We start from the raw sequence: 26,249 nt of genomic DNA on the forward strand, positions 1-26,249 counted from the left end.
GGTTTAGGTCTAGTAATAGCAGGGGATTTTTATTCTACACTATATTTCAGGATCTCAAGTATCAACGGATTGAGTTAAGCTCCCAGAAATCCATGTCTCCTAACGTTTCACATCAGGGAGTGATATCTGTGCTGGTTTGCTCATAGTCCTGCAGGGCTTCTGGGATGAGGTCAGGACTCAAAACTGCTGGCTTCCGGSTCAGAGTATGAGCAGGAAGGCCATCCCTTTTCCAGCAGCTGCTTTAAGTTTCTCGTTTAGAATCACAGTCTGATAACAGTTGAGAAAATATGGCGTAACTGGAAAATATGGCAGGTGCTGGAACAAACCAGCAAAACGTCAGCGGAGACAAAGAATTTTTGTAGAAGCAGCAGCAGTTAGAGCATCAAACAATTGCTTAAAAAGGTTAATGTGTTTTAAGATTTTTATTTATCCTCCTTTTCTGTCCAAACATTCCCAGACGGGTGAACTAGTAAATTTTTGGCCAATCTGTTTACAGCTTTTGTTGACAAGATGTGTGTGTGTGTGATGTTATAAGGTGAAAATCAAACTCGTGCRCTGCAATGTGAACTCTGAAACCAATTTACAATGGCATTTAATCTGTGTGCTCCCTCTTCCTTTTGAAATGAAGTAGTTAATTTTGTGAGGCTAATACGGGGCACAGAGGTCCAAAAATGTCATGCTTTCATAGATAATAAGATTAAAATGTTTGAAACCACTGCAGGCAGTGGACTTGCTCCTTTCATAGTCAATAGAAACACAAGCATTGGTTAAATCTCTTCACACTTCATCCTTGCAGTTATGACACATTTCTGTCTGTTTTCTGGGTTGATTCTGGTAGACTGTGCAAATGATTCTAGAAATAGCTGATGATACGTAATTTGGATTATATTTTTAAAAAGCATAGGTCAATATGACAAGTGATCTTTGATAAGTCTTTCTAATGATGTCATTGGTCCTTAGTGAACTTATTGAACGTGCATATATTCATTTAAATTGATGGGTTTCTGGTGATACTGTTGAGTGAGAATGAGGTAGTTAAACACACAGAATTTTCTACTAAGCTGCAGGACGTTATTGATGTGCTGAGGGTTTTTAAAAAGCCAGCAGAGAATTACATTTGTGCTGTCCTCATCCAGATTCTGAAATAAAGCTGAAAGTAATGACATGCTAATAAAACAGGGGGGGAAACTGGTGCGAAGCAGTTGCCGTGTCAGCGTGTTGGCTGCTGATGCAATACCGGGAATACTCCTTGAGTATAGTTAGAAATGACATGTTTAGTACGAGGCCTTTTTCAGCTGAGGTGGACTGTGGGGGTGGAAGAAAAATGAACAACACCTGGATTCATGTAATTACAAACACTTCCCCCCCCCAATAGTATTGCTGCATCATTTTCTAGAGAGTGAGTGGCATATAGTATATGGAGAAATAATTTTGCTCCTTCACTTTAACTGTTCATGAATTTCTATAACAGTTTTTCCCATTGCTGAGAGGGTTCATTTTTGAAAAAAGTCTAAATAAAAAGTCTGAGGGTTGTGCTGGTTCTCTCATTTTGTAGCTATATGAGAGGAAATGAGAAGGTATACAGCTCCCACTATAAGAACAGTTTTGGAGTGTGATACCCTTTCTTTGTGTGTGTGCCTTTGTCATGGATAAAGGCACAAGTTTGAAAGAATAAACTTCAAAACTTCAGTGTAATTGCAATCCTTGTCAAGAAAAAAATTAAAACCAATACARAAGTAGTTTAGGATTCCATTTACACCTAGCTGAGAAAAGCTTTGATAGACACATTTCACATTGGAAAGTTCACCTCTGCCAACAAGAAGATTACTCCTAAAACAGATATTGTAAACCAGGACTCCTAAAACACTTGGACCTAAAAATGTACATGTAAGAATAGGAATAATTTCAGAATGATTCAGACACTTCTGAGTTTTCCAATTTTATTTAACAACTGAAATAAAACAAAGTTTCAGAATCAATTAGAAAATAGTTTCCCATCTCCTTGGTCTTCCACATGGTATGCATAAGCTGCTGTGCACTGCCATCTCCTGAAAGGAACYGTGCTGTATGTGTCAAAAAGCTTATTTGTGTAGCTAAATTAGGTACTTTGATRGATAGAGCCTTAACTTTTGAAAGAAGATGGTGTAATTTCTGCAACCATAGTTCCTGCTTGTGCTTCCTAGCAACTTTTTTGTAATTCATTTATACTTTTGTTTATTTTGCCTGCATGTACCTGTTTATTTCTGGACTAGAGCATGAGTAACGTCTCATTTCTGAAAGGTGTCTCATTTAAAATGTCAGATGCAGTATCAATTAGAGAGGAAATTTGGAGACTTATGTCTGATAAATTAGAGAGGAAATTTGGAGACTTATGTCTGATACATGGAGCACTAAATGAAACAAGTAGCAGGCTGAGCAAAACTTGAGCAGTTGTATCACAGTGAGGAAGAGCATCATTTGTGAAGGCTGCATGAGGTCTCATCTAGGGCAGTTCTTAGTATGTCCAGATGCTTTCAGTGGTGAGATCTGTGCCAGGCTGAGAAATGGGAGAAAACACGCAGGAGTTTATTAGGGGTATCTGTATGTGAAAGAAGGAAGAGGTCTTCAGCAAGAAGATTAATCCACAGAGAAGCTCAAGCCTGGACTGGGGGATATACTGAAAATTAGTCTGGGGAACAACTSTGCAGTTTTAAGGCCGTGGGCTGCAGGGAGTCTCTGGAGGCTCGTGCTCAGGGCACAACAGATAACTTGAACTTCTCTGTAGCCTCTGCTCAATAAGCTACATGGATTATTTTGAGGACAAAGCTAGGTTTAAGATGACATCTCCTAGTTGTAGAAAAAGAAGCTATACTCTGAAACGTTGGCTAGGTTTCATTTGTGACAGTCAACTGCTGTGCTGTGAGTGTGTATGAAATGGGTGCACCTTCACTTCCTTCCAATTTTTTTACAGAATTACCCTAGAGCCTACTGTCATCATTTTCTGACTTCTTTCTTTCCTTGATTTTGGCTTTCTTACTTACTTGCACTTTAAAATAGTTTCTTCAAGTGTTTATTAACAACATTTACTAGACTGTGTAGTCATCATCAGTATAGATGTGCCCCTAAAAAGCAAGTACGTGTGTTTGATGCTTGAAAAGAGCTGTTTTGTGAAGGAAAGGGAAATAATAAGGGAATAATAAGCAGTAATGCAGGAAACAGTAAGGGAAATAGTTTTCGGAAATTCCCTGTAAAGTGTCTTTTGTACCTTCAAATGCTATTTGGATACTAAAGTAGCCTTCTTCATGGAGAAGACATAGTTTGTGGCATCTTGCATACCAAGTGTATTCTCAGCCATGTCAGGCTTTGCTTTATGAAGTAAAATAAAACAAGGGAAATAGAAATGGAGGCAAGGGAGAAAATCAGTATTTTCAGCTGACATTTGCACAAAGATGACAGGTGAATGAGGGGGAGAGGTAAAGAACAGCTGTTCCAGATGGCAGCAGCTTCAGGAGGAAAAACACTCAAGTCAGTGCGGTCAGGTTGTATGAAGAGATGACACTCATGTAGGATGAGTGGTGCTGGCAGGGAGATGAGTGTTGGAGGTCAGTGGAAAACGTATAAATAATGTATATGAAGTTTATTTCTCCTAAAGTATATGTGTATAAATGATTTTTTTTCCATTTTTTTCCTGAACTAATTGAAGTTCTATAAATGATTAAAAATAGTTTCTAAAATCTGTTTTTGAAGCATCTCTTCTATCTGTTTAATCTACGGACTGGGAAGGAAAGCTTTAAAGGTTCTTGAAAGTCTTCAGAGCCCTGATTTGAGGATCTAACGATGTAGCATTCTTCATAACATTGTGATCTGAGCCTTTAACACCTCATGCAAGAAACAAATGTAAAATAAAGGGAAATTAGTGAAGCTAAAAGTACACRTTATAGTTTAAAGAAAGGAAAAAGCTAAACTCTTCAGGTTAGCCTTGGAGTCCTTTTTCAGTACACCTGAAGAATTGGCTGTGCAATCATTGAAAGTACCTGAGGAGTCTTTAGTCTGCCAACTCCTCCTGAGTTTAATGGTTTCATGTTTACCATGCTCAGCTTGAATGTTTTGGAGGAAAGGCAGAGCAGTCACTTTCTGTCAGATTTATTAAGTCAGAATATTTTTAATTAACTAATTAAAAGTAATTTACTAGCTTCAGTAGTCAGATGTTTCGCTAGCGAGATTGTTTTACAGATCTGATAGAAATTAGAACCAAAACAGTTTATATCAGCCACTGGCCTGTCTCCTGACGGAGGCTGTCAGTTTTAACTCATTTTCCCAATGGTGCTGCTGTTCTGTGCTTATTCTCACCTTGTTTGAACTTTGTATTTTTTTTAATTGCCACTAGACAAGATGTTGAGCAGATACCGTAGCCAGGTGTGGCTATTCAGGGTATTAAATGGCACCTTTGCAAAGATAATTAGTTCTCATTTCTTGGCCACATTTCAGTACAGATAATTTGTTTTATGCCTATCCAGATTTCCCCAGTGTTTCTAGTTGGAGTCAACACTTCTTTTCACTTTGTGTCCTCACTTATATCATAGAAATGCTGTATGTTGTGAGTTGGCTTTCTGGGCTCTGTGTTGAGAGAACGGCCCTTCAGGAATGAGCAAGGGGATGTGGTTATAGCATAAAATATGTGTTAAATTCTTATGGCTAATGCTCTTGGGTAATGCAGGGTGAAAGGTGCAACGTGATTTTTGTTCTTTTTTCCCAGGGGCGATTTTTGATGAATCTGCCAAAAAAGATGAGGAAGTTTTTCGAATGGCAGTTGCTGATCTCAACCAGAATGATGAAATCTTACAGACAGAGAAAATCACATGTTCTGTGACCTTTGTGGATGGCAACAACCCATTTCAGGCTGTTCAAGAAGGTAGGACATGTCAACTGATTTTTTGACATTATTTCTGCAGAGACATGCAAAGTAGTACCCTGACTAATAGCTTCCTACCTTTATAAAAAAAAATAATTTGTGTTGGCTTCTTTTTATATAGACTATGAAATGTTGCATTTAATTTTGGGTTTGGATACTGCGTTGCTCTAGTGTCTTCAAGCAATAAACCTAGCTTTCATCTGTTTTGTAAGTAAAGGCTCTTGAAAGAGCAGTGAGAAGACAGTTTGCGTGCATCTTCCCTCTTTTGCAGGCTGTTTTGAGGCCATTATTGAACAGTCCTTACTTTTTGACCTCTTAATACTACTTTTTGGTTTCATTTCACACAAATACCTGTGCTTGCTTGGTCGGAAAACTTAGGTTGCTGTGGATAACCTTTTCAGCACATAGACCTGAAAAAGTTACCTATTCTGTAGCGGGCTTAGAGATAACCTGGTGACTCAGAAAGCTACCTGTGTTCAATGTGATTTTGTACTCCATCCTTTGTCATTTCCCAATTATTGTGCAAGAGATGAGTATGTTGGTCTGAGCTCATGTGATAGCAGTAAGATGATATGACTCAATATTTGAAATCTGGAGATGGATTAGTAAGTCATTGGTGTGACTGAACAGTTGTTTGGAAAGATAGCTATATAAAGCATTTGTAAGCAGAGATTTGTATTTGTTTCCTAAGCATTTGTAGTTCTGTTGTTCTAGCACAGTGACTGCATTCTGTGARTGAAGACCATAGAACATATGTCCATTATAGGCATATTATTAATTATTATTATAAGAAAACAGTATTATTTGCTRTCTCTATGCTTGTTGGCTGCTCTCTATTGTCACAAAGTAAATAGATCTTGAAAGCTGAGGTAACTAGCAGATATGTGCTCTTATATCGGTGARTCAAAGGTAGATGGCTCTTTGGCTTTGATGGACTATTGATAAGATAGTACTAATAAAAATGTAATTAGTGTTTATATGATAATTTGTTATCAATGGCATCCTTAATGTTCGGAAACTTAGGAATTCTTGATTTTGCTAAATTGCACAAGAAATAGATGGACCCATGTAATGGGAAGCATTACAAGCTAGGCTTTGACTRAGGCTGAAGCAGAAGAGGAAGTGCTTTTGAAAATACCATGGATTTTGATTTTTTTWWAAAAAAGAAAAAAGACAGGAAAACTGAAGCTAGCAGTATGTTGAATCCAGAGGGGAAAAAATGGGGAAATGAGGTCAATCTTTTTTGTATGCTTTTTGCACTGTTAATATTTAGGGGTTTCTTTTCAGTCCATCCAGGATGAATAATGCTAAGCGATGCTGACTTTTCTGTGATTAACACTGACACTTCAGAATAAATTGGCTTTATCATAGTGTTAGAGCAGTAGCAAATTACTTCACTACCCTTTAAGCCCTAGGTTGGTTCAGCAACTTATTTATTAGTTAGACGAAGTAGAAGCATCTGATGAAGTAGCACAAAAGGAGTTAATGACTCTGTAATTCAATACTGAATTACTCACTTTTTGCAAACATCTATGATTGTCATTTCTTTGAAAATATCTTAATATAGGCTTTATTTGAAAAATGAATGGAGTAGGTTTGGTATGTTTTATTACTACGTGTTGGGGGAAAGGGTCTGTTGTGATACTGATGAACCCAAGAAAATTGCTAGTAAAAGCTGTTTCCTATAGAAGTATGGCTGAATATAGCTACATAGCTAGTAAATCCTCATGTTTGCTGTCTATCAAGTGCCCAGTGTTTTATTTGGCGTAATTTGACTGAAGGACAAARGTTTCACCTTTTGCTTCTGTGTGTCTGTGAAATTTTACTCATCAGCCTGTTTTTCACAGTTGATGTGTTTTCCTTGCATTTGTTTTAACTAAGTACGTAAGTTGCACTACAATATTTCTATTATTTTCCACCAGGTTCCTCCCTCTTTCCTTTCTTCCACATCCTTTAGCGCTTGCCCCTGCTCCTGACTGGTTTTTGTCAATGTGCTGATTGCAGGGGAAGAGGACTGCTGTAACTGCTGCCTCTAAAGAAAAACAGTGAGACCTGGTTATAAGTAAGAGTACACTGAGCCTAAGAGTGCTATCCTAAACATCAAAATAATCATACTAAATAGCCTTTAAAAAAAAACCTTTTAATGTTTGCTAAAATGTTCAACCGTAGTGTTAGACCCATAACGGTAATTTACAATTGGTCTAAATTTGTCCACAATATGGCCCTTCTAATGAATAGTGAAATTTTTTAAAAGCTTGTGTTAGATTTTGAATTTCATAAAACAAGAAGCCACGAGCAAAGATCTGATAAAACAGGACRTTGCCACAGAGGCAAAGTTAGAAATGCGTCTTTCATAGCTATCTGCTAATGGGCAGCATGTTTTATTTCTACCTTTAATTCATTTTATTAGCAAAACTATAGCAAGTAACTCCTGAACAATGTACACACGAGCACTCAGTTACTTTATATCGATTTTTCTATGAAAGATAATTAATTTCCGAGGATCGACTGCTGTACTGTACTAAATGTTCTTCCCTCCGAATCCGTTTTTATAAATTATTATGGTGYCCTGGAATGTCCTCCATTTGCACCTTAGGGCATCTCATTAACAGGTCTGATTGGAGCTATGAGACGGTATCGCAAAGCTGAGCGGTTTTATCCCGGAAGAGCCGTGAGTGACAAGCGCCGTAACGCCACTGGAAGTGCCCTCGGGGACAATTTATAGGCGTGTTACAGAGCGCGGAAATAGGAGATGAAATCGGTTTTATTTACGTTCGGGAAATTTTTTTCCCCTTCAGCGTACGCTCTGCCCGCCCGACGTCGCGCGGTCCGGCCGCGGCGAGCCCGGGGGCCGCCCGGGGAAGCCGCGGGCCGTCGGGGYTCCCGAGCGATCTGTGCGGGTCGGAGGGGAAGAGCATCGGTTGCTGCCCGCCCGTTCGGGCTGTGTCTGACGCGGGTGCGGCGCCGGGAAAGCGGGCGCTTCTTTCTGCGGGTACGCAGTGCAGGAAGCGCGGATCATCAGGTTCGGGGTTTTTTGGTGGTAGTAAGTCCAAATTTTAAGCACTGTGAAACAGTGAATTAGGATGCCACGTTCGCAGTAGTGCTCATAATAGTATCTGTATTATAACGATATAAAGTTCAGTTCCTTTCTTGTGAGACTTTAGGTTAGAGGTTATTTAAATACCGGTGTATGGGATAGGTCTTCAAAAGGTTTTGAGTTCTACGATATACTTAAACCATAATTATTTTTGAAGAGAGACATGTTTCTGTAATTTTTTTCTTAATGGGCTGGATTGTTTTTCTTTTTTCCATTGGGAAATCTGATCAGAATAAGTACATCACTTCACTCTTGTTTGCTGGGAAATCACTGCTTTCTCTTATCCTTCTCTTACTTTTATTATTCTTGTACTTGCTTTTATACACTAATAATTAAAACCTCGGTGTTACGATTCTAGGTCTGCTATTACTGCCTGTCTTTAATCTGTCATTAATAACACTGTGTCGTTGCTGAATGGCTAATGTGAAATATGCAATAGCATGTGTATTTTTGTGGAGTACCTAGCTGAATTACCTTGGTGGAGAAACCACTAAATATCTGATTCAATCCAGCACTAATGATTCTCTAAACCACCTTTGTCTTCTAAATATTTTCCACAGAATCATATTCTTGCAATACTGATTTACTCGTATTTAGGGAAAACATTCTTGAATGATGCAGATTTTACTGTCCTCCGTAATGCCTATCCCAAACCTCAGAGCAAGCAAGTGGAGAGGGAGGCAGGGGAGGTTTAGATAACTTAAGCTGGAGGAGAAATTTTAGCTCCTGCTGATCCGCCGCCTTGGGCAGCACAGTTTCTGCTGCCCCCGTGCTGCCGTTTCCACCTTCATGCAAAGAGTTATGGAGCAAACTCTGCAGGTGTTCACAGTGCTCAAGGCATCCGTAACATCCGGAGGGCTGCCGCGTCGTCAGAGCTCGGCAGGACCCACGGCCAAAGATGCGTGCAGACTCCTCAGAAATCGTTGCCGTTGTTTTAAACTCCATGTCGAGCATTCTGTTTTTATCTGTTGCTGTTATTTTTTATCCCACTCTTTTTCCCTCCTCCTCTCTTTTTTTGATGTGTTACTTTACGTATCTTAAGTAGTATCTCTAGAGTAATCCAGTGTTTTCTTCTATAGGCTAGCTAAAACACGTTACAAGTAGGTTTGCTTGATGCTGCTTGAAATCCACTTTGTTTGACAAGTTGTGCTATTGGACTCCTGTACATGTGGGTTTTGTTTTTATTTTTTGAAAGTAACCTCTTTGTCATTCAGGTTATTCACTGGGATGTGCTTACAGACACCGGCTCAAGCCTTTGTAATGGCTTTTGAAAGCTTATTGTGATCAGTGAGGTAAACAAGGCAGTGAGTCATAACTAAAAGGGATTCAGCTGCAGAGGGACGGAGGTTTGTAGGGCAGCAATCTGTACGAAGGTCACATCCAGGACTTTATTCAAGCAAAGTTTTATGGTCAGAAATTACGGCCTGAGGGGGTAGATGAATGTAGTAAGATTGTCCTTTTCTGTTTTTCTGGTTGCTGTAGAAACCTTTTTAAATACACAGAGTTTGTGGACTGCTAAACTTTCTGTCACCCTCTGTCATGCATTTCTTCAAATTTCTCAGTTTTCTTGGTACTATTTATTAACTGGTACGTGTTCAGTTTGAGATTAAGCCTCTACAGGATTGCACTTCTTCACTGGCCTTCCATTTCATTCTAGGTCTGCTTTCTTATTTCCCAGTAAACCAGATTTTGGTATGAAATGATGTTRTTAATAATACTGAGGGCGAAAAATGCACTTTCAACTAAGATTTGAACTACAGAAAGTTTTGGGGAGAGAAGGATAGAAGYGTTGCAGTAGCAGGAGGAGAATGTACTGTAAAATCAGAACCTATTGGAAAAGTTTGCAGTGGCAGGGGGATCTTGTCTRTACTTCAGAAAATATGAAAAAAATCATTTGAATTACCAGTTCTCTGTCGTTCACTTAATATATCAGCAGTGGTGGCGKTTTTTTTCTGTTCCCAAAGTGCTGGATGGGAACCATGGTACTTTTACGCAGTCTTTGTTCTTATTTCAGTTTTGCTAACACTACAAAATCAGTCACATCTCCGATTTGCATAAATATGATGTCATGGGACTCCATGTGTTAGCAGCTAAAGAAAAAACAGATTTTGCAACCCTTGTGATAAAATCATGACAGCTGGGAAGACAACGGTTACATCGGAGGAGATCTGGAAGAAGGGAAGAGCGAGCATTGGCTGAACTAGAAAAGGGCATGTAAAAGAAGTTGAGTTTAGCAGGAGCRAGATGCATATTTAACACATTTTTCAGCAACAACTTCAAAGCTATTGTGACCTTCATTTGCCTGGAAGTAATTTACCAAGAGTATACTGCAAACTGTAAAAGTGGATCAGATTTATTTTAAATAAGGCTTCCTACTACTTCAGCAGTTACAGTAGCAATTCCAAGACTTCCACAACTCTCAAGTGTTTGAATTTTGGCCTCCAGTATTTTCTTGTTCCTAATTCTATCTGTAGTTACTATTTTTCTTTTTCCAATTCCAGTATAAATTACCAGGTTGTAAGTAATCTCTGGCAGCTTTAAGCTGCACTAGACTTGAAGGTACTTGAAGATAAATATCAATCCTTTATCTTCAGCTTTAACACTCCCCCCACACCCCAAACACACACACACTCCCCGAAAAACTATCCATCAAGAATGAGTTTTCCCAGATTAGTGTGTGCAATGTAAAAAGCCATGATGACAGGAAAAGAGGCAGAAGCCTCGGTAGTCCTGAGCATTCACAGGTGGAGATACTGGTGCAGTTGAAGAGCATGCGGAGAGAACGTTTTCCAAAGAGCTGACCAAAAGAGGAAAAAAGGCTTTGGACAGTGCACAGCGGGGCAAAATCCTGGCGTCTGTCGTTGCTGTTACACACGTTGCCTCACCGAGCGTGTGGTTTGTGACTGCTGCGTGTCTTTGTCACGGTTTGTGGAAAGAATATTAGTGCTTCCGTGGAAACCACCTTTTTTCAGGTGACCAGGAAACCCAGTAGCACCCCATCTTTGTATTTTGCCACCTCACAGCGTTCAGATGCGATTATAGGGCTAGCCATATTTATGTGGGACCGCACATCAAAACAAGGGCTAATGTTTAAGAACTTCTCTTACCTGCAACACTACGTTTTTGCAGTCTTTTTCCCCTTCTGCTTGCTCATGACTTTGAAATGGCAAGAGAGACTTTTCTTAAAGCCAATGTTCCCAGTTGACAAAGCTCAACGTTAGTTTTTATGACCATTTTTGAAATTTTTATCACAGGGAAAGCAATTCTAACAGACCTTATAGCATATCTATAACGCTTTTGCTTAAAAAACATGTGACTGTCAAGCAGGCTATTATCCTCATTTCCTCTTTTACAAAAATGAATCTAATAAAGAACTGAGTAGATAACTGGAGAAGTATGGGGTTCTTTGGTRCTGCAGTGCAAAGTGAATTTTCCCTCTTAGAAATGCATATTATCATAGGAGTAGCTAGATAGGCTGATATTCTGCACGAATCGCACTTTAAATCCAGACTGAATCACTTCTGAATTTGTGTTCTGCATGTTTGCACGTGAACTTCAYGAGTGTTCACAAGATCTATTTTCATATATTAAACACAAAGCTTCTGTCTGCTGTATTAATGTACTCAGACAGACAGGTAGTAGTTTACTTTTAAGAGAGCTATACAAATTGCAGTGTGATTAAACAGTATCAGTACTACATTTACATATTTAAAGCTACCATGCCTGGAGGCTTTTGGGGTATTTTATCAAACAGAAGTACAGGGACTAAGCAAATGAGAGATGCTTGATTTTCCCAGATGCCAATTATTTAGCTAGAACCCTAGGCAATTAGTCCCCCAAAGTAATTTCCTAAATAAGTAATGGACACCCTATCTAGATTTTCCTCCCTGTCTTTTCATGAAACAGTGTCCACCAAGATCACTACAGCAGTCAATCATCGCTGGCCAGCCAGAAACGTATGTTCAGAGACAGGCTTCACAGCGGGCAAGTTTGCAGCATGGTGTCGCACCTACAAAGCAATTAATTGCTGTATTCAGTCATTTTCTGCTCTATGGATGTAGTCTGCCACCTTTGTCCATAAAACAATGTTGATTGTAATTTGGGGTTTTACTTTTGCTTTTTCAGATTAAGCTCTCTYAATTTAAGAAAAAGTTATTAAATCTTCATTGCAGCTGTCAGATTAGATAGAAATGTGTATCTAACTGCATACAGATAAGTATTTGATGCATGCATCTATCACTGTGTTTGCCTAAAATCAATGTAAGGTATACTTGTTTAATTACTTTCACTTTCAGGCTGTTTCATTTAATTTTTTTTTCCTCCCTGCTGTAGTCTGTTAGCTGTTTGGGCACAGTAYGTATTCTTAGTATGTTGATCTATATTTGAGGCATTTAGGTATTTATGTGAGGCAAATAATCTTAAAAATAATCCTTTCTATATATGCATGTAATTAGAGACAAAGTGTACTTTATGGAGGACAGTAGTGTTTTAAAGCTTAATTTTGGTAATGAGGAAATGAGCCGTGACAGTCTGGAGGTGAAATCTGAAGTGAATTATGAAGGTCATTCCCTTGGATGTGGAAAATAATTATATTTTAGCTGGGTTCACTGTTACTCAGTCCCTTCATATTGTACACTACCAAGTAATTTTCACTAATATCAATTTATGAAAAWTTTTCTGACTGAAAGAGAGCAGTTACAAGCACAGATTTGGAAACTAGGCAGTGTTTTATTAAAACACTAATCATATCAGAAAACCTCTCTTGCTATCTTTCTGAAAGGGTTTCTGCTAAGGAATTTTAATGCTCATCCTAGTCCTTATATTGGTGTAACTTTAGCCTTTTTGATTACTGGTCCTGTTGAAATTTCTTTTCCTCTTTAAAATACAGTCTTCTGCAATTTTTCATTTAGTATTGAGAAGAGGTAAGCCATATGAATAGCTACAGTCTTTAAGTGGAGCGCTCACAGRGAGAGATGCAACAAGTAGTCTTGATGCTGATGAGAAAACTTCCTTGCACATCATTTATTCTGAGCCTAGAATAAACACAAAAGTCCTGCAGAGYGTTTCACGTAATGTTGACATACAAGAGAAAATTTGCTTTGGGGGGATCTTTTTGTAGTGATTTRAAGCACTAACATGTGGGACTTCATGTTGAAATTAAGCACCTGCTTAACGGTGTTCTTAATCAGGGATTAATTTAAGCAATCCCAAATCAGGGACTTTGTTTCCTTTGGCAGCTGGTATTYATTATTTTGTTTACTGTACAGGAACTCTTGGAACGGTTTCTCAAGAAGTTTGTAGATCTTAGCAGCACTGTCACGTCTTGCATCTCTGGTGGCCTGGGTGGCCACTACAGGTGGCTGCAGCTCCTCTGTGGTTGCTCAAAGCACAAAAAGTGGCTGCAGATCACAGCTGTGCTCTGTGATACCAGAAAAGTTGGAATTTGGAACAAACCTTCCTGAGCGCCTGTCCTTAAAATGCAATCAAATAAGCAAAAGTCCACGGAGCTTTTGCTTCTGACAGTGTCTCATGACAAGAGGATTGTGATATGCAGGGTGCAGTCACAAATACAAGAGTGCTGCAGTCAGAAACTGTGGTTTCATGTTGCAGGTAAACAATTTGCTTTCTTTTTGGAGAACATTATCCTTTTATCAGTTGAATACAGAGTTGCGGCTCACTGACCAGCCGGGAGGGGAGAGGAAGGTCTGCGGGGGCTCCAGGGGGGCTGCCAGCCCTGGGAAGGGAAGGTGCACCCTTGTTAATCAGGCAGCTACAGGAGACGGCTGCCCTAAGAGAGAGGCTTGCATCTTGGAGATGTGAAGCATGCTCATTTAAGTGAATAGGGGTGCCAAAACTTCATCTCTTGAATGAACAGTGAAGCAGAATGTTTGGAGAAGATTAAATCCATGCAGATTACAAAAAGGAGCTTGAAAAAAAAAAAAGAAAAGAAAAGAAAAGCCTAGCTATAAAAGCTAACATGCTCTCTAGTAGGTGCAATCTGAAATCTGAGGTGATGCAAAAAAATAGATTCCTTGAAAAAGTCTCAATAGTTTTACTAACTGAAAAGGTATGGAATGCAAGTTGCCTCTTGAAGTCTTTACTAATCCTAAATCTCTGATAGAAGAAAGGAAAAGGAAGTAAATGGGTATAGATGAGGGATGAGGGCAACTTCCAGTTGGTTCTCTTCTTGCYGTTCCAATGTTTTCTAACTCTTCCTTATATGTTTTTCATATTATCTGCTTTGGTGTTGATGGACCAAATGTTGAGTCACAGTTGTACTCTTCTGCGTGCTTGAATTGTGGAGTTCAGTGCTCTTGCTGCCTGTGGTGAGAGGGAGAGAGAGTCTGGAGATATCAGTGCTACACAGTGACCTTCTTTCAGAAGAGCAGTAATTGAATGTGTTTTTTTTTTTTTTTTTCTTTCAGAAGAGCAGTAATTGAATGTGTTTTTTTTTTTTTTTTAAATAAAACCTCTCTGAAATCTTTAATTTAAGAAAGAAAATGTTTTTAAGTTCTTTGCTAAGTCCTTCTTTTTGCAGTGCTGGTTCAGGAATAGCTTTAAAAGATACATTGCTSTCCCGTATCTTTGTGAAGAGCGCATAACTGTTTAGAGGAGCATTTGCAAGAAACAAGACTTTCCTTTGTAGTCACTGCCATTCTCAGGAGAYGGACCGTAACAGCAACTTCCTTTCTGATAGCCAAACTGTATCTTTAGAAATGGGATGACAGTATTATGCTGATAGGTTACAGGAATTCTGTAGCAGACTGGAACAAGCAAGAAAGAGAAGGTGTTAAGATGCGTGTTTTTAGCAAGAGCTGTAATGCTACGACTTGGTGGAAGCTGAACAAAACTACTTCCAAAGGCCAAATCCCTCCTTTAAAGGGAATGAGATGGTACATCTCATTAAATGCATTTAATGATACTGAGAYTGTATCTCAGGAATTCCTAATTCTGACTTTTGTATCAAGATCTCTAAACTAGGCTGAAACAGGTAGTAAATCTGAAGCTCACCTACGTTTCCSCTCTGCCTTTAGGTGATTTCTTGTTTTTTCGAACAGTAAATCCATAAGCAGTCTAACGAACTTTAAAGAACAGTTAGAAGCTGCTATGAGTCAACAGGGGCTGTTTTCTTACTTGAAACTGAAGCAGTAATTCATTTCAGAACACAAAATTTGAGTTCAAAGCCATCTTTGGATAAGCCATTTTGTGTTTGATTTGCTGATGAAAAGTAGACTTTTGAGTAGTTTTCCTTTGTGTGAATGCCTCCTGTTTTGCTAAACTGTACCATCCTCCTCCAGAAACAAGTTCTAGAGAACTCCCTGAGCTTTCTTTTAAGGAGTGACCATAACATATTCCGTACTCTTCCCTGATCCAGTTCATTCTTGTTGGTTATTTCTGGCTGATTATTGGTTATTTTTGATGTTGTTTTATCTGGCCAATTTTTATAACGTGAACATGCAGTAATCTTAAATGTGGAGATTTCAAGTGCATTATGAAAGAGTCAGAATTCCAGACTCTAAATTACATCTGAAAATCAGCATGATTACTCCTGCAAAGAAGCACCAGGTTCAGTGAATCACCCTAAAAACTTCGGTGAGATCAGTTGTTCAATAGAGTACCTCTTACAGTAGTAAGCTGGGGAATATTATATGTAAAGTACCCATGTACTCAATGCTATATCTGTTATATATGATTTTGTTAAAAGTCAATGCTGAAAATAACAGAAACAAGTAGAGTAAGTGTTCATTTTTTTTGTAGTATTTTGCGAGTTTTGCAGAGTTTGCTTGCTGCCTGAGATCTTGATGGGAGCCATTCTTGAGTAGAATTTATTCAGGATTAGATTCAGACCCTTGCTGATCTTCAGAAAGCAAGGGAGTATTCAATCTCAGTACAAATAGCACGTTAGTTTGTCTTGAACATTTTACTATTTATTGTAGTAAATTGGACTACTTTACTTTTCTCAGAGCTCTTAGTAAGGAATATGCAAAACTCTTCTGAAATAGGGGGAATTTGAGAAAGGTCTGTCAAGAGCAAATAGAAATAATGTAGCAAATAAGAGAGACTGTAACTGACAATATACTTTTCAGAGATTTCTTCTTCACAACCTGACAAGCTGAACTGTGCCACTGACCTGTAGGAAAATAGTGAGGGAGACTGCAAGGAGAAAAAATGTGAAAGTAGCATTTAAAGATTTGTTAGTGCCTTTCCAAACATGCTTAATATCATGCTTGTTTGAGTGCAGTCATGTTAGTGCTGGAGATCGCAATAAAATATCTGAAGGGTAAATGCAAAAAGTTCAAGGTGTTTTTTTTTAATACTTTCTGAAAGATGCAGCAGCGGAATAAACAGAAGTGTAGGTGTTTATCGACTGTAGCACAATAAAAATGGCTTTAACCCATTCTTCCCTGCAGCATCCTCGGATTTTGAATATTAATGGTGATACAGAGCTACTTGTGGAGCAGTGCAGGATTCTTTGCAGGAATCCTATTGTGCCTATAAAAAGGTCTTGTGAATTTTTCTGTGATAAACATTGCAGCTGGAAGGAAGGGGTCTTGACTGCAGTTTTGGTGACAGGAGGCCTGCATCGCAGGAGATATTTGCTTGCTACTTAGCTGCAAGATTACAGAATGAATTAAAATACTCTTTTCTCAGAAATGATCGCTTTCTCCAGCTTTGTAAATTGTTCCCTAATGCGATTTAGGCTAGCCATTTTGGCTTCAAAACCATCGCTTATCAAAAGTGTGCAAGTCTTTACACATGTATTCCTATTCAGGTTTTGCAGAGTTGGAGAGCTTTAGGAAGTGCATGTGTTCTCGGTGCCTGCATATATCCTGGGACTTTTGACTTAGAGCTACTGAAGGAGGTAGCTGACTTTTGAAAAAGTCAAAGGAGTTTAGTACTAATAGATATTTCTTTTCTGTAGAGCTATACTCTGTGCAGAAAACAGAACAGCTAGAGAAACCCCGGTGATGCTGTGTACAGGGACTCTGTGCTGCTTCTTTCTGTCTTCGTTTGTAGAACAGGAAGAAGAAAGGATCACCGTCTCTGACAGTCTGAGTTGCAGTATGCACAAAAAAACCTGAAAGCAAAATTAACGACATTTATTTTAATTGTAAATATTTACCGAATAAGGATGAAATTACATAATTCCAATATCTAGAATGCATATGCATATCTAGTTCTTCTGAAACAGAGGATAGAGTGAACCTCTATAAAAATGTGAAACGTGCCTACTTGTCATGAGATGAGTAATTCAAGTCTAATAAGGCTGACCAACCCAAGGCCTCTTTTTCCTCTTGATTTCTCCTGGAAGCTCTCAAATTCTGTTAACAGAGATGAAAAACTGTCTTCCAGAAGGATTTGTATATGATTTTAATTGTGTCTAGATCCCAGAAACAGATATGGAGGACTTAAGCGTAGTTCCCTAGCGCTCCCTTTCAAAACATGAGTTGGGTAGAAACCAATGCCCGCAACCTCTGTTGGACTCTGCAGAAAGCCTGAACAATGACATTGCAAGAAGGAGATGGGTTTGCATTTAAATATATGGAATTTGAGGATATTGTTTCAAATCAATTATCTGTATAAACCCTTGGTATYTGTACATGGTAAAGCATTAAAACAAAATTAAATACTACTCTTACAGAAAACAAAATAGTTTTGGATAGAGATGTGGGGAGGTGCCAACTGGCTGTTAACTTGTGCTAAAATTCACATAGTTACTAAGACTACAAGAACATACATGATGTCATCTTAAAATGCTTCAATAATCTTTTCCTTTAAACCTATCATTGTAACCGCAACTTGGAAACAGACATTTCCTAAAGCTTTACATGGCATAAAAATTACTTGGCAGAAGTATCTGTCATGCAGAGTCATTAMATCTGGCAGATGGAATATATATCTAGATAGAGTATATTGCAATTTTGGAGATACTAGACTTTTTGGAAAGGTAAAGTATGAATCACAAATTGTATATTACTCCTATATGAAAGTAAACTTTGAAATATTTGCTTATTTCTGTTAGTCTGTCAACTCTGCTAGAGCGCATTCAAAATTTGCAGGCTGATTATTTTTTAAATTTATTCAGTATTTCTATTATTCATATCACTAAAACTTAATAGCAAGGTTTTATATCTGGCCTGTTGCTATAGAATTGTATCGAGCATAATTATGTTAGTGTAAATTTAGATGTCTGTTTTAGGATCTTTACCTTTGCTGTTTCCCCTTTTGACATGCCTCGTGAAGCAACTGGCCCAACTTTTGCCTTTCCCTGTACCATGCACTAAATTTCAGTAAATTTGGAAAGAGCACATATTGCTTGGCTACGTTCCCTATTGCAGGCATCCTCATTACAGATATGCAGGACTGGAGTCATACGGGCTCGTATAAAGAACTCTGCAGTGGGCCATGGTGGGATGAAGGTTACTTTCTATGCAGAGAAGCTCATTTGTGTTAAGGTAGGACATGAATTAAAAGAGGAATAACCGTTTCTGATCCGATCTCTTTGTGGTCTCTTCTGGTCTGATGTGAATATCAACTAAGAATGTCCGTGACGGTATTTAATTAAGAAGAGCTATTTTGGGACAAGGCTCTGTATAGTTAGAATCTAGGATACTCATATTTCAGAGCATCTGAGACAAAAATTTACCATAATGTGTTCTTGATGCACTGCCAAATGCTAAGCTTACTTGAAGAGGAAAATGAATATTGGTGATTTTCTAGCTTGGTAGTGGAAAAGGAGTAACATTTGCCTCGGAAAGGAAGGGGAAAATATTCCTGGTGAGCTGTGAATAAAGACAGGAATACTTGAGTACTGCTGATTCATGGATGCCTAGGAGATGCCAGAGAGCTACTCCTGAATACCAACTAGTCAACAGCAGCCACAGATGACATTCATTTTCACCCAAGACATAAATCCTCTCTGGCAAGAATAGACAACATTTCCATCCTCTCGCAAAAGGGAGAAATGAAACGGAAGAAGAATCTCACCTTGTCACTTTGCCTGTGCGCGCCTGTATTCTGTAAGAATCTCATAAAAACTGTTCTTTCAGTAATGTTTTAATTCAATATTAATACGTAGTTTTGTTAAAACCCCAGGTAACTTTTGTTAATTGCTCTTTTTTTGGTATTATAAACATTACGAGAGTAGTATTTGTGAATAATAAAAATGGCTTTCCATTCATGTTTTGGGGTTAAAAAGTCTCGCTCTGCTTTAGGATACTTTTTGTCTGACTTTTTTTGCCATTTAACACACTCATCTGTATAAATACCTTGTTTAGTTTGGACAAGGGGAAGAAGAGGATGAGGGGGRAACAGAAGAGAATTTCTTGGTGCTCTTGGAAGTCAGCTTTTTCTATATTTTGTCTGCGATGTTTTTTGGCTCCCTAATTGTAGAGTATGAAATTTTACACAGCATTTAGTTTTCTTGTAAAATTGTATGATGTAACTTGTATAAAATACTTAAATRAGATTTTATTAAGGATGAACTGTCTAAAGACCTAATGAGGAGCATCTCAGGAAGAGCTGCCACTCATGAAGCATTGCCTGTTTAGGTCAGTAGCAACTTACACATTGCCTAATTTGGAAGTTTAGACTCTGAAACGCGTTTTTCCACAAGTGTCCTTGCAYTGTGCCTCAGCTTTGTGCAACTACCAGATAATTTGCACTGATCATAACCTATCCGCTAATTCTGTATCAGTGTTTCAGTTTTTCATTATTCTGTCTGTGATTGATACCACAGYGAGACCCCTATAGTTATGAGGTCAGCCTCCTTCTGTGTTGGAATATTACTATTATTAGTGTTGTTGAATGTCTACACTCTTTCACATTTATTAAAGTACTAAAGTATTAAAGTATCAGCATATTAGCAATTATTTCCTCAGCGAACTCTTAGGATTCCTGGATTATGGATACTCAGGCTTACTGTTTTGAAAGCCTTGCTCCTTAACGAAGGAGATTGTCCAGAAAATAAACAGAWACTACCAACACATCAATTTTTTGCRCAGCCCGCTGTCTCCAGCCTCTTTGCGTCAGCGTGCAGCCAGCRGCCCAGCCTTCCTCTCTGGTCGCGTCAGCAAGGTTCGGTGCGTTTGGGCGGCTGGCCGTGCACTGCGCTGGCCATCAGACCACACCGACGTCCTGCAGACATCCAAGTGGAAAGCCGTCCCCCAAAGTGAGTTAGTGTCGCTTGCCATTGGCAAGCTTCGGGGGCTCCCAGGACCGCACCTGAGCACAACATGTGCCGCTGGAGGCTCAGGAATCCGGGGATGGGACCTCACCGGCAAGAATTTGACATCCCTGAGCTACGTGAACGCTTTGTGTTCCCTTTGCCCGCTCTCTGCAGCGTCACGTTCTGCTTGTTTTCAGTAGCTGTGCAAGCAAATTAAATCTGTGCGCGCCAGCTAAAACTCCGAATGTGGGATAGACAAGCCCAGGTTTATTGCCTGATTTCTTTTTTGCTCCTTGCTCTGCATTATTGTTAAGAGGGCAAAAGAGCTTCATATTTCATTCAGTTAATATAATGTATATTTAATTTGCATCTTTAATGTTTTCCAAGGTGAAGGATAACAACGTCAGCAGTGCTGAACGTGGTAATTTAATTGGTTGTAGGGCAATCCTAAGATTCTCCAAAATGGCTTTCTTGTGAAATTTTGCAGGGCCTTAAAAAGGCCTCYTGGTCAAAAGCTCACCTTAATTAAAGTGCTGCACTGTTACCCCATGATTAGCAGGGAGTTACAGCTGTGAAGTTACCTAAGTGTTGCCTCTTTGGTCATTTATTTTCAAGTGTTTGTGGGAGGAGAAACAAAATTTTAAATGGATGAATAGAGACTACCAAGGTGTACAGAAATTGCTGAGTGCTTCCTTTAATTTCTTTTGTCACTGGAAACTTTTAGTGTTGGTATTTTTAAGTAACTCTTTGAATACTTGAGAAACAAAGAAGGCCAATTTTTAAGGACACGTAAAAAGTTCATGATGGTGAAGTTTATGTTCTCTAACCCAGTGTTTGGCTGTAGGATCAGGGCTTCTAAATCACTTGGACACGTTTGCGGTAGTTACCCTGGGTACGTTGCCTGATATGAAAGATCTGCAAACACAACCTGGGATTTCTGATGGTTACTGCGTTGTTCCTGACTTTCAGAGAAGTGGACAATTTTATCAAGGAAAAGGTTCTCCAAGTTAGATGCTGAGGTGATAATATTTTTAACCATCTAATAAATATTCTGGAGTGCAAGCTAAGAAAGAATATCTCTTTAATCAAATCAAAGTAATTAAAGTTGGTCCAAAGAGGCTATTTATCTGTAGYGTGTAATTGTACTGTTCGCGTTTTATCAGGCTGCGATTATGAAAATAGAGATCATGTGAACAGTAAATTAGGTACTGTTTTTGCTGAGTTTCTTCAGCATGGGCAAGTCTTCGCTGCCGTTTTTTGTACTTCTACAGAGTTGGTCATGAACTTAAGTCTTTGTTTGCTTAAAAAGATACATGCCAGCAAAGCTGATGCCTTAGCACTGTACCCCATCCATCCTGAGAAAGCGCTTTCCTTTTCCAAGCCTAGCTCTGTGTCTGTTTGGTTTGTTGTTCTTATATGTTAGACAAAATCAAAACTCTTTTCCCTGCAGATCTTGCCTGTTTTTCTCTTTTGTCTAAAGCTACAATTTCTTTTGAAGAGTTTCTGAAACACATTTTTTTTTGKTTTTTTTATGAAGCTTTTAATTAATTACAACATCAATATGAGAATTGCCAAGGTGTCTTAAGACGGTGTATGTGACCTGACAGTGAGTCTTCCCAAGCTTCCTCCCCTAGCTGTTTTTGCACTAATTTAAATATAAAGATTTTATTTTTATCCTTCTGGTTTATATTTTTTATGTTAGAAGATGATAGAATKCGGAATATACTGATTATTAATTATCTGGAGTTGTTGACTACTCTGTACAACGTGCAATAAGCTGACATTTCATTGATTAATTTTCCCTTCATTAGACAGACTTTTAATTTCATTTTTAAGCTGGGGAGCGCTTTCATTTATTTTGCATAAGAGTCTCCAGTAAAAAAGTTGGGCATATAGAGCTATCAAATATCCTTGCACCTCACACTGCCCCACTGTAAGGCAAAATACAAATATAGAATGGGTCAGGGGATGATTTCATTAAAAATACTTATTTAAAATTAAGTCATACTAATTTCAGCAACATCAAGCCATAGTATTTGTAAGATAATTTAATCCTGTATGAATTATTGTTTAGTTAAAGGTTATTACCAGCTGCTGTTCAGTTAATGATGACATGTTAAGAAAGCACTCTAAGGCCTCCCTGTTCACCTATCTATCCTTTGCAGTGAGTAGAAGTCAGCTAGTATATTTGGCTTTAGTTATCCTTTCCATTAATAAAATGTAGCTCTTCAGCAACTTTTTTAATGCCTTCATTTAGATAGAGAAGAGAAAAAGTAATTGTACTGGTACTGCTGTGTCACCCCACCCCTACTAGTGATCATTAAAATTATTGTTACAGGTGCATTAGTAATAAAATCCAGTCACTATTTTCTGCATCTGTGGCTTTTTCCTAAGCTGTTTTGGAAGTTGCTTAGTTTTTATTGCTTATTCTGTTATCATTTCTTCTGCTCATCACTCTTTCCTTTTCTTTCCCCCAAGGATATTGCATTTGGAAGATACTACCATACAGGGTAATATATTTTACTCTGCTAACAAGTGATCAAGACCTACTGGAAACTGCATTATTACAAACTTACATAGTGCGATAACCCTATGCAAAAATATGAAAAAAAATCAAAAGAGAGCAAATTTATTTTCATTACTTATGCTATTTGACAAGTGNTGAACTAGATGCTTTTAGATGAAGAGCAGTCAGAGAGTGGGCAATTCACTTGTGTATGCTGCAGGTGTATGCAAGGTTGGGAAGGAGAAGTGGGACATTGTACCTATCAACTCCTGCCTGGCGCTGGCAGCACTAGGAACAAAAAATCTCTGGTAAAATGAGCCTATAATCCCCGAAGAAACAATGGTAGGAATTTGACTACAGGATTGACAGCCACAGCACTGCTTTAAAGTGCCTTTATTTTAGTTTTGGTTTAATTGTACTGCAAGAGGCCTGAAGGGCACCATTCAGAGGTGGGTAACCACTTGTGCAAAGAGGTTTCTGTATTTCTAGTGAAAGGATAATCCTGCATCTGAAGGACGGGCTTAAATAATGGCATTAGTGAAAGTCATAGGAATGGTTAAAACACAGAGCAGAGCCCTACACGGTATTTTGGAAAAAATCAGTCATTGTTAGACTCCTTCATTTGTGATAGAGTTTTTCCCCTCGGGTTTTCTTGCTCAGTATAACCAAAGAGCTCTCAAATAAATTGTCCAGGAGGTTTTATCATTTAGAAATATTATTACAAGGGAATATTGTAAGGTCTTAAGTAGAAGCTCTTAAAGCTGAAAATTGTCCTTGAAGTTGTACAAATAGCCTTGGCACAGAAGAATTTCTTGTCTTTTTGTTGCATATTTTGTTTCTGTGTTTTTATTTAAAATACAGGCACACGTTTACACCCCTAAGGTATATAAGTGAGATTGCATGAGATTCCATGAGATTGCAGCAAACGGATGCTTTAACAACCTTCTGTAGTGCTTGGTGGGTGAATTAAGAGTTTACTTTATCTGCCACGTATTGAAAGTTCTTAGAACMATTTTCCACCCAAGATTTTAACTTTGGCTGTGTTAATAGGCTCAGTCAGCAGATCAGAAAGTATGACAAGATAAGGGAGAGAGCAGGAGGTAAGCAGACTGAGGAAATGGCATGTGGCTTGTTGGCTTTGATACAGAGCGTGTGATGACCGGTTTGCTACAAGAGAAAAAAGACGAACTACTTGATCTCTTTTCTTCCTGTGGCTCTAGGTTTTGCTGAACTGATGTGTGCATGTCCTAATAGTGTGATTTAACAGACTGGCTTTCGTACCTGGAACATTACAAAAGCGCAGAACGCTGTTACWCACCTAGGTACCTTTGAAAGTAATTTGTGTGGGCTTAGCTTTCTCTTAGATTCATTTATTTATTTCTGTAAGAAATCGTAGGACAGGAGATGACAACTTCTCATCTGAGAAATAGTTCTGCCTTAGTGCTGTATTTATTATCTACATCCATGTACCAAATGAGCCCTGCACCCCTGRAAAAGAACTGAACCCAAAGCTTGAGCGATATAACAACTCTCTGTGAATGACTGACATTCAAGATATCATTAAATGTAACCACAGGCAGTTTTCTGTTATCTCAGTCTTCCAGTGCCACAGTTTTAGACTAGAGGAACATATTTTATGACACCTTCCCACCTCATGATACTCCTACACTGAAGGAGTTGCTGTTTCCTTTCATCTCATCACTTCATTCATTGCTCTATGTGGTCGTAGGAAGACTTTCTCTTCAACTTGGTACACGTATACCTGGCAGCATAGAGCAAGCATCTCAGGATACAAATTGCTGCTGGAAACCAAAGAGGTCCTTAATATTCTTCTGTAGGGAGATAGAAGGGGAGAAAAGAACTGTCACATATATGTCTTCTTTAGACAARTGAGAGGAGTGAGGAAGAGATGCTGGTCGGTCTTGATTCCAGCAATGGAAGGAAAAGAAAATACAAAATAGTGACTAATGAGAAACCTGTTAGGAATRTTTGTTGTATTTTCACTTCCAAAATCTATAACCCCTGTCTGTCTTCTATCCACAGAGATACAAAGCCTGTCAATGTCCTGACAGAGGCATGTTCCGTGCTGCCATGATTGCTGTTACGGTGTAGGAGGTTGTTTTTTCATGCCATCTTTGTGGTTGCTAAACAGAGATTTCAGTGCTGAGTCCTTGGAGGCTGCCTGCCTGCTCCATGAGTTTCTTCTCCAAACTCTRGTTGTTTTTGCCTGCTCTGGACTTGCTAAGTTTGTGACAAACTCTGTGTCCACCTTGCTCTGTCTACCAATCTCTATCTTGCCTGAATTAAAGAGTAAATTTTAGTTGAAGAGAGAAACCTAGGTGGTCTTGTCTAATTCTGTTTGTGATTGGCTGGAAAAAGAATCATGCCGCCTAAAGCTCTGTAAATCACTGCTATGTATTATCAAATAGGAGCTCTGTTTTCATCCACAAATGGATGGATATTGTGTTAGACACACTGATCCCCCAACAGTATTATTTTTTGGTATCATATGAAGTATTTTGAGATCCTGTTTGACGAGACAAGCTATGTAGAGAAGACCAGTTCATCTAGACACCAATGTGTAAAAGCTGGTTTCTTTCTTTCTTTCTTTTCTACTTGCAGTATTATAGCCAAAGGGGAACTTGTTAACGGTTCTGTTAGAATGGTATTTGCTGGGTTAGTAAGAGGGACATGAAATAGAAAAATGTCCTTTGCCTGACCAAATGGTTGACATTCATGCTTGTATGYCCATTTCACTGATAATCCATGAAGGAATTCAACGAATATTTTATTAGCAAGATCAAGAAATTCTACTTAGCCAGCCTATCCAGCTCACCACGTCAGAYTTGTTTGATGTGAAAGTGATGAGCATGTACTTACTCTCCTTGCCTGGTTTGCTGTTAGGATGATCATCCTCTTTTCTCGTAGTCATTGTAAGTGGAAACAATGAGTCTTTGCCTCTACACTGATAAGTTTTCGTGGTGATTTTATAAGTCTAATTTGAGCAACCATCTTTTTTGGTAGTGCAGGTTTTTTTTTAATTAATCACAGTTAGGTTTGAGCCTATGTTTTACATTTCTTGTCAGAGACGGTATCAAGAACTTACAGGCATGAAGAACAATGGAAGCTCGATTCTGGAGTGAGATAAACCCACATAAAATTGAGTTTCTATTGTTACTGACCTTCCATATGTGTCGGTGAGATGGTTCATGCCGACAGACAAATGAATAGGTCAGCTGGAGAGTAATTTATCCCTTCTTCTGAGGCATCAGGTCTTGCTGGAAGAGCTGACAGACCGCAGATAGGAACCATTCTACACTACAGGATGGTAAGAAGAAATCATTCGTTAATGGGCTTACTACGCTTGTTCTTTATCGGGTAGTGCCATCAGTCTGGAAGCATGCATACAAGTAATGCGTGATACCAGACTTCATTTAAGCAAGCTAGCAATCGTACTTCAAATAGACTGGGAAGACTCTCAGTTTGGTGTGTGACTTGAAATCCCTTTGTGAAATATGTCCGTTTTGTATATGTATCTTTTTTTGTCAGTTTGTCTTTTGAAGAGTTGCTGTGTTTCTAAAATGTA

At 38.7% G+C, this 26,249-nt stretch overlaps 1 protein-coding gene across 1 annotated transcript in view; it reads left to right on the forward strand.

The window, feature by feature from the left end:
* Positions 1 to 26,249, forward strand: part of GRID2 (glutamate ionotropic receptor delta type subunit 2) — a 689,884-nt gene that overhangs the window by 138,681 nt on the left and 524,954 nt on the right. Inside the window, exon 2 of the mRNA XM_085299928.1 lies at positions 4,736 to 4,891. Coding sequence (XP_085156054.1) covers positions 4,736 to 4,891 — 156 coding nt within the window. The remainder of the gene's footprint in view (positions 1 to 4,735; positions 4,892 to 26,249) is intronic.

The sequence above is a fragment of the Rhea americana genome, unplaced genomic scaffold (genome assembly GCF_003343005.1).
Source record: "Rhea americana isolate MKP2758 unplaced genomic scaffold, rheAme1 scaffold_157, whole genome shotgun sequence".
NCBI lineage: Eukaryota > Metazoa > Chordata > Aves > Rheiformes > Rheidae > Rhea > Rhea americana.